At 41.4% G+C, this 18,137-nt stretch overlaps 1 protein-coding gene across 1 annotated transcript in view; it reads left to right on the top strand.

Annotated features, from left to right (window-relative positions):
- Positions 1–18,137, top strand: part of BMPER (BMP binding endothelial regulator) — a 280,540-nt gene that overhangs the window by 251,065 nt on the left and 11,338 nt on the right. Inside the window, exon 14 of the mRNA XM_075826939.1 lies at positions 12,883–13,013. Within this exon, the coding sequence (XP_075683054.1) occupies positions 12,883–13,013 (131 nt within the window). The remainder of the gene's footprint in view (positions 1–12,882; positions 13,014–18,137) is intronic.

Genomic DNA, 18,137 nt, shown 5'->3' with positions numbered 1-18,137 from the left:
CCAGTGTTGATCATGTACTGTCACATCTGGACTCTGTTGCTCTATTAACTATTAAGAGACTGATCATTAAAGAAACACTCCAGCTGGAAGACAATGTCTCACTTGGCCACCTCCTTTAGCAGTTTTTTTAAAAAGCTTTTTTTCCTGAAAGACCTCCAAGAATCAGCAATAAAAAAATGATCAGCAGCATAACTACCAGGTTAGCAGGTATTGCAGCTGCTATGGTGCCCAAAAACTAAGGGGCCCCATCTCCACTCTGAGGAAAGGTACAGCTCGTAATGTCTATGGATGATGGAAGGGCTGTGTGTGTGTGTGTGTGTGTGTGTGTGTGTGTGTGTGTGTGTGTGTGTGTGTGTGTGTGTGTGTGTGTGTGAAAAATGTAATCCTCAGTCAACCTCCCCTGATCATTATCACTATTCTGCAGTGTAACATTTTGCATTATTCTTGAACTGTGCGACATCACTGCATTATCCCTGCACTGTGATATCATTGTGTGCATTATATCTGCATGTTGACTTCATTATGGTGTCACTATGTTCATGGTGGCATTTTAACATGCATTATTCTTTTTTATTATCATATATTTGTGTGCATTATGTCTATACTCTGACATCACAATGTGCATTATTTCCGTATTGTGACATCACAGTTTGTATAATTCCTGTGCTGTAATTTCACTGAGTACTGTATCCCTGTACTGTGACATCCCTACTCACATTATTCCACTACAGAGACATCACTGTGTACATAATTCCTGTACTGTAACTTGCATGAGTTAATAATAATTTTACTGTGATATTACCAAGTGTATTATCTCAATGTTATCACATCACTATGTGCATTATTCCTGTATTGTTATAAAATGTTCTGTATTATCCCTTTACATTAGACAGAAAACACATGGCACAGTGTGGAGACCAAAATAATCTTGAGCTTGTTCTGAGTTCGCTGTTGCAAGTGGTCAAGTGGAGTGAGGCCCCAAGTTTTTCTATGGGTTCACATGGTTACTTTTTACTCCCCTTTGCAAATTGTCACCTGTTGTTAGTGGCACCTGTTGCGAGTCAGCATCCCAAATCTATTCCCTTTAAATATCAATCCCTGTCAATGAGAAATGAAAGTATCAATGCTAAAGTATTAAAGACACAGTGCAATCAGTTGCCTCTTTCCTTCTACTACTACTCCTAATAGGTAAAAATAAATAGTCTCACTCATACATAATGCACACAGAAGAAATAATCTGGCAAAGTAGAGAGATTAAAAATCTATTATCCACCCTACTACAGGCAGTGGCAGATTAAGTAGACCATAGGCCCTGGGCTGTTACCCAAAGTTGGGCCCCCCTTCTCCACCGCCGCTCTGTAACTATTGTTAACACTTCCTTTTTGTCCAGGCATTAACAAATGGGTGTTACAGTTCCCCTTGTTAAAAGTCTGTGTCCCTACATACTGACAGTCTCCAACCATCGCTGACAGTATCGCACCATGTAGGGACACATCCTCCTGACAAGGGGAATAATAACACTCATTTGTCTATCAGTCCTGGACTGCACAAAGACTTTTTGTGAAATACAAGGATTTCCTATATTAAACATGTCAGAAGAGTTGCTCGATATGTGGAGAAAAAAAAAGGAGAGAGACGGCGCTCCTCTAAGGTGATAACGTATTGTCAAATGATAATTTGTGTAGAAGTGAGTTTTGATAGACTTACCTGGTGTGGTTGTGCTGCAAGATCATCAGCACAACTTAACTTTGCTGCTTGTCGGGTGGATTCACCCTAGTCTCGGACACACTGTGCAAGCCTCTGGAGCAGACCCACGGTTGATAGCTCCAAAATTGGAGTTTCTTTGCCGTGGTCACATAAAATAAAGAACCTGGAAAAATGCTCCTTGCATAGTATGTTGTTTATTATTTTGTTATTTTATGTTTTATATGTTCACAAATAAATTGTTTTAACTTTATCCGATGGTTCTGTGGAATTACTGAACCACCCACACAAGAGCGCAAGGAGCATCTTTCCAGGTTCTTTATGTCAGGAGAGATGACAGATTCTCTATAAATCTAGTGACGCACAGGTGACGACGTCATTTTTTTCCTCTTTTCTACTCCATCCGGTCCAGACTTCATGACGACTTCAAACAGCCATGACCCATTTCTGCACAATTTGGCACTCAGATGTCTTTGGCTCCTCACTTTTCCAACATTTCCACATCTATAAACAAAGATAAAAATTCTGATGGTGCCACACACTGTGCCCCTAAATATAATAGCACCAAACACTGCGCCCATGAATAAAATAGTACCAAACGCTGTGCCCCTAAATATTATAGCACCATAGACTGCGCCCCTGAATATAATTGTGTCAAACACTGTAAAGTAAAGCACCACATACACACAGCCCCTGTAGATAGCGCCACACACAGCCCCCTGAACATAGCGCCACACACAGCTCCTGTAGATAGAATCACACACACATCCCCCTGTAGATCGCACCACACACAACCCCCCTATAGATAGCGCCACACCCTCTCCTGAGGATAGCGCCATACCACCCCTGTAGAGAGTGCCACACACATCTCTTTGTGGATAGCGCCACCCCCACTGTGGATAGTACCACACACCCCTGTGGGTAGCGCCACACACATCCCCCTGTAGATAGCATTACACACAGCCCAACCTATAGATAGCGCCACCCCTCCTGCAGATAGTGCCACATGCAGCCCCTGTAGATAGTGTCACACATGCCCCCTGTAGATAGCATCACACACAGCCCCCTGTGGATAGAGCCACATACAGTCCCCTGTAGATAGCACCACACACAGACCCCTGTACATAGAGCCACACACTGTCCCCCTGTAGATAGCGCTACACACAGACCCCTGTAAATAGCGCTACTCAGCCCTCCCCCACTTTAATTAGCGCCACACTGCCCCTGTAGATAGCGCTACCCACAGACCTCTCTAAATAGCGTGACACAGCCCTCCCGCTCTTGTATATAGTGGAACACAGTCCCCCTTGTATATAGTGCTACACAGCAATCCCCCCTTAGATATAGAGATACACAGTGCTCCCCCTTCTATATAGTGCTATACAGAAATCCCCCCTTGTATATAGTGCCACTCAGCGCCACCCCCCCTTGTATATAGTGCTACACAGCGCCTCCTCCCTTGGACCTACAGCACTTGTAAATTGCTCAGTATAATGTCCCCCATAGCTTTCCCCACAGTATATTGCCACCCATAGCTGCCCCATACAGTATAATGCCCCCCATACAATATAATGCCCAACATAGCTGCCCGATACAGTATAATGCCCCCCATAGCTGCCCCACACTATATAATGCTCTCCATAGCTGCCCCATACTGTATAATGCCCCTATAGCTGCCACATACAGTATAATGCCCCTATAGCTGCCCCATACAGTATAATGCCCCCATAGCTGTCACATAGTATAATGCCCTCCATAGCTGCCCCATACAGTATAATGTTCCCCTTAGCTGTCCTATACAGTATAATGTCCCATATGTATGTACCTAATAGAAAAATAATAACATAATTACTTACCTATGCCCGTTCCCACGACGGGTGGAGGATGCTTCTCCTCCTCTGCACTGTCCCGTGAGTGACTCGGTGCAGATAGGCGCGATTACGTCACTAATGCGCCGAGCCGCTCACAGCAGAGTGAATGCTGGAGCAAGATGCAGGTTTGGTTGGAAGCGGGACCAGCAGGGTCAGCGCTGTGTGGCAACGGGGGCCCTGCGGGCCCACAGACTTAGCGGTCCGGTCGCAACCACGACCGTTGCGACCCCTATAGCTACACTACTGCATCGTTTTTTAAGATTATGTGAGCCTCAGGCCCCGGGCGGCCGCCCAAACCGCCCATATGATGATCCGCCATTGTCTACTTGATGTGAGTGATGTAAGATTTATAAAATTAAGTAGCATTACTTTCCTATTCATAACTTTAATTGTCTAACTTAAAAATATTTATTTGTACCATTGATGTTCAATTATAGATTCACCAATCAATGCACTAATCCTATAACAGCTTCCTGTCATGTGGGAAATATGCAGTGCTCTTTAAATCTATCAGCAGAATACATGCAGTCAGTTATAGTAGTCTGCATTCTGCCTATACGTAGTATAGCCGGCACAATCAGTCATTAGCCATTTTCTGCCAGTGGAGAAGCTTAGTGAAGTTTGCACTGGGGTAAAACTTGTCATTGTTGTGGGGTTTTCCCCGGTGACCGACACCAATCACTGGAACAAAAGGACTGCAACACTCCTCCAAACACTGTGCGCCTTAATGTGTCTTTGTAATTTCTCTTAGCACCTTTAACAAAGGAGCACCGTGGCCCCTCTATTCTAGTGAAAGTTTCACAGTGCACAGACACCCACTGGCAACTTCTTCTGATATGCCTCGGTGAATCCCAGTAATATACTGTATAGGTATATATATATACAGGGCCGCCATCAGGAATTTCAGGGCCCCCTACAGCTAAATTTTCTGGGCCCCCCTACTGTGGCACCGCCTGTTAACGGTACTCCGTCCAGCACTATATCATGGTACCCAGGGGGGGTATTATGGGTACTGATGTGAGAGGCCCGGCCAAACCTAATTGAAAGGGGGGCCCGGCAACTGACTGAAACGGAAGCTGTGCTGTCACTTTCACTTTCCGTTGCGGGGTTCACCCGACAGAAACCTCAGACGGAACCCCGGAGCAGAAGCAAACGGTGATGTGAACAGGCCCTAACACAAAAGTTTTGTATTTTTTTAAGCTGGTTCACAAAAAAAATAATTCCAAATTCTACTGGACCAATTGCCTATTAGAGACAGGCAGCAGCTCCAGGAGCGACATCATAAGGGACACACTAGGCGGATATGCTGAGTAAAACTACACAGCTTATCCGCCCTGGTAGCCGCAGGGAATTCCGACAGCAAAACCGCACCAAATAGTGGCGCAGGTTTCGTGAGGCATGTCCGCTGCGGGAATCCTGGAGGGAAAAAAAAGTTTAGACTTGCCTGGCCGTAGTTTAGGTGATGCATCTCTCTCTTCTGAACGTAGCCCCGCCTCCTGGGATGACGCTGTAGACCATGTGACCGCTGCAGCAGTCACATGGGATGAAACGTCATGACAGGAGGCGGGGCTGCGCTAAGAATAGAGGATCGCGTCACCAGGACCCGCCGGGGCAAGTCTAAACTTTTTTATAAATGTAAAAAAGTACCTTTTTTTTTTGTCATTTGTGATTTTTGCGGCAGAACCACAGCATTTCCGCAACAGAGGAGCAGCGATTCCACAGAATAAATTGACATGCTGCGGCTTAAAAAGCCACACTGCAGGTCAATTTTTTTTGCAGCGTGTGAATGAGATTTGTTCAAATCCCATCCACTCTGCTGCGACTGTAATACGCTACGGATTTTCCACAATAAAATGTGTTGCATAAAATCCGCAGTGTTCATGCCTGCAGTGTTCAGCAGCGTATGATTTTCGCGCAGCCGCCATCATTATGACACTCTGTTTGTATGTTTGTAGCACGTGGTGCTTTTCTGTTTTCATGCATAGTTTATACTGCTGCGGAAGTGCTGGGCGTGATTTTCACGCACCCATTGACTTCAATGGGTGCGTGATGCGCGAACAATGCACAAATATCGGACATGTCGTGAGTTTTACGCAGCGGACACACGCTGCATGAAAATCACTGACAGTCTGCACGGCCCCGTAGAGTAACATACTCGGATGTATTACATGTTCGTCTGAATAAGCCCTAACAATAAGGCCCAGTTCACAGAGTTTTTGGGCCTTGATATTGACTCGGACACTGCGTCAGAATCAGCACCAAAGAACTTCCAAAACAGCCTCCCATTGATTTAATCTGAAATCAATGGGAGCCAGTCGCGGAAAAAATAAAAAGCAGCACGTCCTTTCTTGCCGTTGTTCCGCCTCTGACCTCCCATCGAAATCAATGGGAGGCAGAAAATGCATTTTTCGCTGCGTTTTTTGTCTGCTGTCCTCAATCGCAGCGGGCAAAAAACTCAGCAAAAAACGCGGCAAGATAGTGTGTGCAGGTCAAAATCTGCCTCAAAATTCTTTAAGAAATTTTGAGTCAGATTTTTTCGGCCTGCAAAATACTCTGTGTGAACAGGGCCATACATAAACAGCACTTTGAGACACTTTACTCACCGTGTCAGAAGAGCTGCTCCCACTCCAGTCCTCTTCAGGCGATGTCTTCGGTCCAGACGTCACGGTCCAGTCCTTAACCTACAGGCTCCAGAAAATGGTGGGGATCGTAGAACTCCTGCCGCCGCACAACAACTAGACTCCTCCCCCTCTCCTTACGCAGCTACGCTCTGGAGAAGGAGGAGGAGGTGGAGGCGGAGTCGGATGAGGAGGCAGAGGAGGACGAGGAGGCGGAGTCGGACGAGGAGGCGGAGGAGGAGGACGAGGAGGCGGAGTCGGAGGCGAGCCAGCAGGTAAGTAGACTGTGCGCCGCTGTCCCTGTGTGGCTGTCCTTCCCCGTAGATCGGTCGATGTACTTGTGTTGCGGGCGCACCGCCTCCCTCTCGGCGGCGCGCCTGGTCGTTCGCGCGTGGGCGCTCGCGCTTGCGGTCATGCACGCGCAGTCATGTGCGCGCGGGTGCGCGCTTGCGGTCGCGCGCTCGCTCGTACGCGCGCAAGGGGCCTGTTTTTTTCTACCAAAGGCAAGTCGCGGCAGTTGCCGGGCCCCCCTTTCAATTAAGTTTGGCCGGGCCCCCTACAGTAGTACCCCTAATACCCCCCTGATGGCGGCCCTGTATATATATATATATATATATATATAAAAAACATAGACAGTTTCTATTGTTATGGTGTGATCTCAACAACTGTTTAAAGAATCATCTTTTTTATACAGTGGCTTCTGGTCATGAAGAAAGTTAAACACATTATAAGAAACCACTGCTGAGATGATCACAGTATGAGTTGGCTGAGCGTGGTCCAGACTTTCATTGACCAGATTGCTAGGTTTATTATTACACTACAAGACTCCAAAGAACACACACACAAAGGAACCTCATCATAACATTCAGCCCTGTGTGTTGTAGCAATGTGTTCATTCTTTCCTTTCATGCAATGAATATAGTGTCAATGCGTTGAGTAAATGCCTACTTCTGACCAGTTGATATCCGGCAATGAGTTACAGTGCATGTCAGGCATCACATTCCCTGCAGTGTTCTTTACAGATGCTTGTAGGGCCTTCCTAGTTTTGACAACTTCACATAATATATTTTTCTCCTGGGGCACCAAACAACGGATTTGAGAATATAACCCTGAATAGACATGTAAATTGATTAGGAAGTGTGTTACACCATTGGTGGTCTACACACCAGTTTCCTGTCTAACAAAATAAAACAAGTCATTATATGAATGGTATGTTCACAATGTCTTTTTTACACATTTTGTGCCAGTTCAAGACCATAATACATTGCTCGTCTATAATAATATGCAGATTGAGTCAAAAATCACGATCCTCTCAAGTATAAAACTAAGTTGCTTAATTTTAGATTGACCTAATCTTACAGCTATGTAGTAGATCAATGGGTGCACTTATGACATATATTACCCACCAGCTTAATCATTTTAAACACTTAAACTTGAAAGGGAGCTAAGTTTTTCATTTTTTACCTACCCTGTATGTCACATATTTAAAGGGTTTGTCTCACGAAGGGTCTACCGGCTTCTTACACCCTCGAAAAGAGCTAATATTCACTGGAGTTTCTGTTAGTTATACATTTATTTCCTCTGCAACAGCAAGTGAATGGCCATCTATAAAATACCTTCCAAGCATTCGGAAAGTCTTCAGACCCTTTCACTTTTTTCGCATTTTGTTATGTTGAGGCCTTGTGCTAAAATAAAATAAAATCAGATTTTTCCCCATCATTCTGCACTCAATATCCCATAATGACAGAATGAAAACAGAATTTTTTTAATTTTTGCAAAGTTTTTAAAAATGAAATACTCAAATTTTGCATGGATATTAATACTCAGACCCTTTGCTATGACACTTGAAGTTTATCTCTGGGGGCCTCCCATTTCTCTTTATCATCTTTGAAAGGTTTCTACAGCTTGATTGTCTGTATAAGGTTTCACAGCTGACAATGCATATCAGAGCAAAAACCAAGCCATGAGGAGGAAAGAACTGCCTGTAGAGCTCAGAGACAGGATTGTGTGATGCACAGACCTGGAGAAGGGTACAAAAAAAATGTATGCTTCACTGAAAGTTCCCAAGAGCACAGTGGCCTCCATAATTCTTAAATGGAAGAAGTTTGGAACAACCAGGACTCTTCCTAGAGCTGACCGCCCCACCAAACTAAGTAATCGGGGGAGAAGGACCTTTGTAAGAGAGGTGACCAACAACCCAATGGTCACTCCGGCTGAGCTCCGAAGATTCTGTGTGCAGATGGGAGCAACTAACAGAAGGTCAATCATCATTACAGCACTCCACAAATCTGGGCTTTATGGCAGAGTGGCCAGAAAGAAGCCTTTCCACAGTAAAAGACACATGAAAGCCCATATGGAGTTTGCAAAAAAGCAGCTAAAGGACTCTCAGACTGTGAGAAAAAAAGATTTTGTGGTCTGATGAAACTAAGATTGAACGTTTTGGTCTCAATTCTAAGAATCATGTCTGGAGAAAACCAGGCATTTATCATCACCTGTCCAATATCATCCTTACGGTGTAGCATGGTGGTGGCAGCATTATTCTGTGGGGGTGCTTTTCAGTGGCTGGTCAGGGTTGAGGGAAAAAGGGAGCCTGTGTCCTTCCACTGAGCAAGTACGGTAGCTCCGAACTTCTGGTTCCATGCGACGTTGCAACGGGGACTGGAAACCTTCAATCCCTGCAGGTTTGAAATATAAAGTATGTATATTACAAAGTTTCTTCATTTTAGAAAAGCAAATAATAAATCATTTTTGTTTTCGTTGGACAACCGCTCTAAAAGAAAATGTCACTGTTATAAGAGAAAAACTGCACATACCTACTGCACATAAAGATCCAGTTGGAAGGTTTATTTGCTGGAGGTACACTTAAAGATATATACAGTTTCTCAATTCTTACTCAAGCTGTCACAGATACCCAATGGAGGCAACCATTCTGTGGGCTGAACCCATTATCAATTTATTAGTAACTAGGAAGTACCTTTTCAATTGTGCAAAAGAGTCGTGATAAATACATTTAAATGTATCAGTATTGATTCTAATCCTTCAAATGTTAGATAATATAATTTGGAATCTTAAAGATATGATCAGTATTAGCAATTCTATATAATATAATTTCTATAGTCCAAAAACAGAAAGAAAAGGAAAACGGCTTGTCTATATAGTAGGCTTGGAACTAAAGTCCCAGAGATCATTACACTAAATTTGTGTCACCAATAAAGAGAGCCCCACAGAGAAAGAGAGAACAAAAAAATCCCTCATTAACTATATAGTCACTTAAGGGCCAATATGATGAAATGTAAGAATTTCATATGCTCTCTGGGAGTGTGGAATAGAGAAATGTTGGCAGCCGTAGAGTCAGAATGAGATGGAGCGCTACGTGGGTGGGCTTGCACAAATTTCAAATGGACCTCGCCTGCTCCATCCTTCCACTGAGACGTCCGTAGCTCATTGCTATTTTAATGTATTCACATAGCAGTGTTGCTATAGTATTTTCATGAGGATAATGAAGCTGGAATTATTTTGCTTTATGTTATAAAAAGGAAATGAAAACCTTAATAATGGAACCACCTGCAGCCAAAGATGACAGATATTTCAAACACGTATTAATATTTTATTCTCCATCAATCTCATGAAAATATATTAGGGGTATTTACTAATAAGTTGCAGAGCTAATCTAAGATAGTAAATGATTCAGGTAGGACAATAGATCTAAGAAAAGTAAAACATCAGTTTGTTTCATGACATTACTTGCAGTAAAAATGATTTAATTCTATTTAATTACCCGTCAATAGTGTAAAACTTTACTTAAAGTTAAACTCAATTGTATATAAGATGTAATATATTATTACATTTGTTTAAATTTAATGCAGTTCTGTATTCTAAGGGACTGGTCACATCAGCTTCCGTCTATGGGTTCCTTTCGACCTTTCCGTCAGAGGAAGCGTTCAAAGGAAAGCCAAACAGAAACCATAGCTTCTGTTTGCATTACCATTGATTTCAATGGTAATGCATCCGTTGCAATTGGTTTTCATTTGTTTCTGTTCCGTAGGGTTTCCGTTTTTTTTCACGGAATCAATAGCGTACTTGACAACGCTATTGTTTCCGCAAAAAAACTGGAAACTTTACGGAATGGAAACCAACCGAAAACAACTGCAATGGAATTGAAATCAATGGTAATGCAAACAGAAGCTATGTTTGGCTTTCCTTTGAACGCTTCCTCTGACGGAAAGGTCGGACGGAACCCATGGACGGAAGCCCGACACTGATGTAAACACACCCTAAGGCTCTCATGGTTTCCGTTATAATGAAAACCATAATCCGTCACACAACAGGCCCCAATGATGCCCGACGGACCCCATTGACTAATTGTGGTCCACCAGGGTTCCATTGCGTTATCCGTCCCATTGATGGAAAGAATAGCGCTTCCACTGATGGTAGTAAGAACTCAGCCTTATTTTATTGTTTTTATTGTCAAATACCAGTCTTTGCCACTAGAGGACAGCAGTGACTGAAGTACATGTGCTGTCTATTCTCAATGTTTTGGTAGTAATTATTTTTTCTGCCACAATGTATATTCATTAGGCCGCAATGTCGTTTTTGAATCGTTTGTATCATTCTATTACCCTAATTATCCACTGTGCAATTGGATCTAATAGTAGAATAAAATTTGATGTTTGTGAAGTTTTCAGTATTTTTTTTTACATCGGCACAGTGGCATAACTTTATTGGGTGCAGAGATTATAGTAACACTCAGGCCCTCATTTTTGCCACTTAAGGACAGCATTAAGCAGTAGCACTAAAAATGGCATGTGACACTGCTGGTGGTTAGAGGGAGGGTCAGTTACAGAATTTGGTGCTTTAAGTTACGCCTCTGCGTAGGCTGATTTTAGATATGCCATTCCTTATTGTTGTTAACAGAGGCAGCCAGTAGTGTCTAGATGTGCTGTTACTTTATCTGGCTGCTGAAAGGCAAACTTGCCTAGTTATACAATAATAAATACCCCTGTTACTGTTGAAAAAGTAATGGTGCCTCTTTTATTTGTCCCACAAATCAGGATTCATTTCACAGTTACAATAGTTCTGCAATTTACTTTGTCCCTAATCATTCAAAATTACCAACTGCTGCTATAGATGAGCCATATACAGTAATCTTATGTATGCTGCTCGCTTACAGCTCATTCAGACAGGTTGATGTTTGGTTCAAGCTATACAATGCTAGTCACCAAGAATAGGAACTACATTTTTAAAAAAGACGATTGAAAGGAATTAATTATTATGAAATGTAATTAATTCTCTCCAAATACTTTCATACGGACGTTAGAGGAGGCATCAGTAGATGAACCTCTGTACAAAGAATGGTAACTGGCCTCTATCGGTTATCAATTTACCGGAAGAGATATATAAATATAGATACTATATACTATATATATACACACACACACACATATATATATATATATATATACATATATATATATATATATATATATATATATATATATATATATATGTACACTAGTCTTTCTCAATGAATTAGAATATCATCAAAAAGTTTATTTATTTCAGTAATTAAATTCAAAAAGTGAAACTCATATATTATATAGATTCATTACACACAGAGCGATCTATTTCCAGCATTTTTATTCTTTTAATGTTGACGATTATAGCAAAGAATTTATGAAAACCCCAAATTTTGTGTCTCAGAAAATTAGAATATAATATAATCCCGATTTCAAAAATTATTTTTAATACCGAAATGTTCTCCTACTGAAAAGTATATACAGTATATGCCCTCAATACTTGGTCGGGGCTCCGACTCTGCATGAATTACTCCATCAATGCGTCGTGGCAGTATCACTGTGCTTGATTGGCCAGCAAACTCGCCTGACCTAAACCCCATAGAGTATCTATGGGGTATTGTCAAGAGGAAGATGAGACACCAGACCCAACAATGCAGACGAGCTGAAGGCCACTATCAAAGCAACCTGGGCTTCCATAATACCTCAGCAGTGCCACAGGCTGATCGCCTCCATGCCACGCTGCATTGATAACACCTCAACAGTGCCACAGGCTGATCGCCTCCATGCCACGCCGCATTGATAACACCTCAGCAGTGCTACAGGCTGATCCCTCCATGCCACGCCGCATTGATAACACCTCAGCAGTGCCACAGGCTGATCACCTCCATGCCACTCCGCATTGATGCAGTAATTCATGCAAAAGGAGCCCCGACCAAGTATTGAGTGCATATACTGTACATACATTTCAGTAGGCCAACATTTCGGTATTAAAAATCATTTTTGAAATTGGTCTTCTATAATATTCTAATTTTCTGAAACACTAAATTTTGGGTTTTCATTAACCGTTACCATAATTATCAACATTAAAAGAAAACAATGCTGGAAATAAATCACTCTGTGTAATGAATCTATAGAATATACGAGGTTCACTTCTTGAATTGAATTACAGAATTCATTAACTTTTTGATGATATTCTAATAAATTATAGATGTATAGCAGTTTCATAAACCTGAATTCTCATACCCTAACAATTGTATTCATCTTTCAGCACAGTCCATATTGACAGTTCCTGGAACGGTGGATAATCCTATATATTAATACTGTATGTCTTTCTAGTGTTATAAAGTGAATCCATAGCATTGACCAGTTTTTTTATTATTTTGTCTCCTTTAGATCATGTGTCACGGACATGTGTGAATGCCCGATGCATAAAAACTGCTACTGTGAATCATTAATAGCTTATGACAGAGCTTGTCAAAGAGAAGGAGTGAAAGTTCCCTGGAAGCCTGAAAATAACTGTGCAGGTATCATTATCAGCTACAGTATCAATAATTAACAAGGCTTCTATTTTATTCTCTTACTTTTCACTGCATTTTTCTGAAATCGAACATTGACTTAAAGTGTATTTTTCACTTTTTAAAAACTAGGGGACATTTTATTTCAGTAAAAATAATGTCTCTAAAAAAATAATTTGGGCAAAAAATACAATAAATGCATTTGTTTTTATAAATTTTATTGAATAAACATAATAGAATAGTAAATAACCTAGACATATTTGGTATCCCCATAACCCGTAACAACCAATACAATACAGCTATTGCATGATTTATGGTGATCGATAAGGCTATGTTCACATCCACGTCAGAACTCCATTCCGACATTCCGTCTGAGCTTTCCGTCGGAACGGAGCCCTGACTGACACAAACTGAAACCAAAGGTTTCCATTTCCATCACCATTGTTTTCAATGGTGACGGATCCGGTGCCAATGGTTTCAGTTTATCTCCGTTGTGCAAGGGTTCCGATGTTTTGATGGGATGAATAGCGTAGTCGACTACGGTTTGTCAATCAGGGCTCTGTTCCGATGGAAAGTTCCAACGGAACGTAAGAACGGAGCCCTGACGCAGATGTGAACGAAGCCTAAATGGTGTAAAAAGCAACATACTAATGTGTATCGCAAAATATAATCTAAAAAAACCTACAATTCGTCTAGAAATAAACAAGAGAAAAAGTTATGGCTGTGAGAATCGAAGAAAAGAACTAAGAAGTCTTCTGGCTATCTGAATTTTGGACCTATTTAGATAAAAAAAATATTTTCTTTCAAGGGTTTGTTCACAAAGGTCGGATACACTGCAGTACACAGCAGATCCGACCTGAAACCCGTAGGGAATTTCAGCCAAAAAACCGCACCAAATTATAGTGTCAATTTTTGACCGGATTCTCCGCTGCGGAAAACAGAGTTGAAAAAAAAAAGACAATACTTACCTGACTGACATTGCCACAGTAATGCTTCCAACTGTTCTTTGTGCAGCCACATCTCCTGTGATAAAGCTGTAGCCAATGTGACCACTACAACCTGTGATTGGCTGTAGCAATCACATGGAATGAAACGGCACAGAGAACAGCTGGGAAGAAAGGGAACTGATGCTATTACAATGCCTGGGGGTAAGTATAGACATTTTTTTAATACAAATTAAACCGAAAAAAGTTAATTTTTTCAGATTTTCCACCACAAAAATCGCAACATTTGCTATTTGTTGCTGATTTTAACTCCCCACTGAATTCAGTATGCAAAACCTGCAACAAAAGTGCAGTAAATATTCAGCATAAATTGACATGCTGCGGATTAAAAGAATGCACCGCAGATCAATTTATGACCAGTTTCTCGCTGGATTTTTTTCTGCAGCGTGTGGATGAGATTTGTTCAAATCTCATCTACTCGGCTGCTGTTGTTAATGCTGCGGATATTCCCGCAATGAAATCCGTTGCAGAAAATCTGCAGCAATTTCTCCAAGTGTGAACTTAACATTAAGATATCTTTATTTAAAAAAATATTAGAAAATTGCTTCTGCCGCAATGCCAGGCCGTCAACAGAATTTCACATAATCAGTTTTTTCAATGGTTCCGAAGATGCAGAATTATTGTAATTTTACTGTAGATGCAATAAACTTCTCAATACTATTTCTGTAAAATGGGTTGTAGCTACTTTTTTCAAATACAGAACTTCCCTTCATGCAGTGATCGTTAAATGATACCATTCTGGTAAACTGAATCTACCCTTAGGAGGAGATTACTGTGCCTGGATTTATGCAGCTCCCATTTAACCCATCATGAGCTGTAAATCTGTACACAGTGAGTTCCCCTATGGGCAGGCATGCCCAATTTTATCATTTAACTCTATAGCTGTGTGAAAAAAAGCATCAGGATCAGTTTAGTGCTGGGACATTTCTCACCCAAATGTCCCAGAGTTGTGGTCGACCTCTATGGGTAATACACCATTTTACGGATCCTTGGTAGCGCTACTTCTGAATGAAGTATTTTGAGAAGAAGCTCAGAATCCAGGATCCTGTAACTTTATTCATACTTCATTATAAGAAGAAGCACACTTTATTTATTTTTTTACCTACATATCTCCCTTTTAGAAAAATAATAATTACCTAAAAAAAATATAAAAAATATATTTTTTGGGGAAATATCCAACTTTGTGTGGAATTTTTATGTTAAATATACCAAAATGTTGCACATGACAAGTAGAGTGGAAATTCTGCATGCAGCATTGGCAGCAGGGAATATTTGGGGGCTTTAGCATTGTTTAGAGGACCTGTGCACTCCCAACAGTTTATTTCACAATACTAAGTCTAGCGGCAGGTCTTTTTCAATAGTATATGCTAACAAAGTCGAACGGTAGTGTTTATGTATTTGATAAAACGTAATGATTAAAATTGATGGCCTGGAATGGGTCTGATCCCTGTCCGGCCCAGATTCACTTTTATATGCTAGCTGAGAGATGTAGCACTATCCTCTTTATCATAAAAACAAATAATATTCAATAGATTAAATTTGAGCATACTAATATTGTTAGGTATATATTGCAATTGCTATACTTATTTTTGACCACTGGAGGGAGAAGAGTCATTGTAATGGAATATAGTTGTATCTTGTGCAGCAATGTATGTGCTATATCTACAAAGTACAGTTTTCTACATTCTAATGCAATAATGATACATAAACAGAATTTCCACCTAAAATAAAGCGAAATCATGAGTAAATATAAGACTTCAAACTGTCAACTTCTGTTCACCAGTTGTCTTTTTTTTTCTGGTTTAGGGCTATTTCTAATATCCCCAGTGGTCCAGGATTGTAGATGTTAATATTAATTTCAAGGTAGACTACAGTGGTGTAGGGGTTAGTATCTTTGGTGGTTTATGGATGTTTAGGAGATTAACAATCATATCATTAATGGTTTATCGGTTGCTTACTTCTTTAAGCTCCAGCGCTGTCCCGGCAGCCTGTGACAGGTGGACCTGAATGTAGTTTGCCTGTGATATACAGATAAATGAAGGACAGAAAACGATGCTGTTACTGTTTGGGTACTTTACAGTTTTCTGTGGTCATTAGGTAATTTTTCCCAGGTTCAAGGCACCAAGTCTGGCACCTATCGCAAAGACTTCTAGTGCCCAGGAACCCAGGTTCAACTCAATAGCTTGGGATGGAAGTAAAAGAGCGGAATAACAGAATAAGAGTGTAAGAAATTTATTAGCCCAAATTTTACTTTTGCAACGTAAATGTTAGTGACAATCAGAGATTCCCATGTGAATTTTTATCTGAGATCATGACGTATGAATCCATTGCTATTTCTCCTGGCTTTCTGCATAATAAGGTATTTGCGGTCATGTAAGCATCAGTTAATAGTAGATCTCTATCATCTTGTGTGATCGATCATTGTCACGTAGGCTGCTTCCTGATCCTGTAGATGACATATTGATGCAAGTCATGTATCCTCTATATCTGCAATAAATTAGCTTGTTTGAAATATTAAAATAAACAAGTTAGCTTTGCCCTGGGGAAAACAGAAGAGCAGCATTATGATAAGGTTAGGTTAGAGAATGCGGTATTTTACTTTATTTATCGGACTGAAAGTCAGAAAATTCTGGTCTGGTCCTGCAGGGTCAGAGTATTGGAATTGGAATGTAAATATTTCGCTTTGTACCCTGTTAAATCAGTTGCTTTTCTCTTAATGTGTATATGTAATATGTGTTGATAGACTCTGGAAATACACTGTCTCTCATGTTTATTTTGAGATATCTTTATATTCAAGATGATTCAATAAATGAATTCCTTTGTACAAATGGCAGTGCAGAAATGTACCTTGTTTTCCTCAAAAGTCAAATCGCTGTGCATGAAGTAATTGGACCATTGTTAAACATTGTAAAGAAATTAATTGGTTTTCTGTAGCTTGCCAAGATCTGATTTATTCTTACAGTCCACCAGCAGTTTAATTCCAGCATGATAGATCATATTTGGCAATATGAAAAATACCGATAATAAATACCACTGCTAAATGACCTTTTCCTCTTCAATTATAGCTCTGCCTACACACTAGAATATTGTTAAAATCTAACCTATAGGACTCTCTGAATATATAAAATTTGAAAAACAGTCTTAGGCCTCATTTACACGAGCGTGTGCGTTTTGCGCGCGCAAAAAAACGCTGCGTTTTGCGTGCGCAAAAGGCAATTGACAGCTCCGTGTGTCATCCGTGTATGATGCGCGGCTGCATGATTTTCGCGCAGCCGCCATCATAGAGATGAGGTAGTCGACGCCCGTCACTGTCCAAGGTGCTGAAAGAGCTAACTGATCGGCAGTAACTCTTTCAGCACCCTCGACAGTGAATGCCGATCACAATATACACCAACCTGTGAATAAAAAAGACGTTCACACTTACCATGAACTGCCTGCTTCCTCCAGTCCGGTCTCCCGGCCGTTGCCTTGGTGACGCGTCCCTCTCTTGTCATCCGGCCCCACCTCCCAGGATGACGCGGCAGGCCATGAGACCGCTGCAGCCTGTGATTGGCTGCAGCCTGTGCTTGGCCTGTGATTGGCTGCAGCCTGTGCTTGGCCTGTGATTGGCTGCAGCTGTCACTTGGCCTGAATTGTCATCCCGGGAGGTCGGACTGGAGGAAGGAGCCGGGACTTATCGGTAAGTCAGAACTTCTGTTTTTTTTACACGTATATGTATATTGTGATCGAAAGTCACTGTCCATGGTGCTGAAACAGTTTAAGTCTTTGAGCACCGTGGGCAGTGACTGTCTCCTGACGTCGCGTACCCGAACATTTTTTGCCGGGTTCGGTTAAAACGAGTTCGGCCGAACCCGGTGAAGTTCGGTGCGCTCATCTCTAATTTGACACTCCGTTTGGATGTTTGTAACCAGAAAAGCACGTGGTGCTTTTCTGTTTACATTCATCCTTTTGACAGCTCTTGCGTGATTTTCGCGCATGCAACGCAGGACCGTCAGTGTGGCATGCGTTGTTTTCACGCACCCATTGAAGTCAATGGGTGCGTGTTGCGTGAAAAACGCAAGAATATAGAACATGTCGTGAGTTTTACGCAACGCACTCACGCAGCGCAAAATTCACGCATCGTCTAAAC

The sequence above is a fragment of the Rhinoderma darwinii genome, chromosome 5, assembly GCF_050947455.1.
Source record: "Rhinoderma darwinii isolate aRhiDar2 chromosome 5, aRhiDar2.hap1, whole genome shotgun sequence".
NCBI lineage: Eukaryota > Metazoa > Chordata > Amphibia > Anura > Rhinodermatidae > Rhinoderma > Rhinoderma darwinii.
This window is presented reverse-complemented; position numbering and strand designations above follow the sequence as displayed.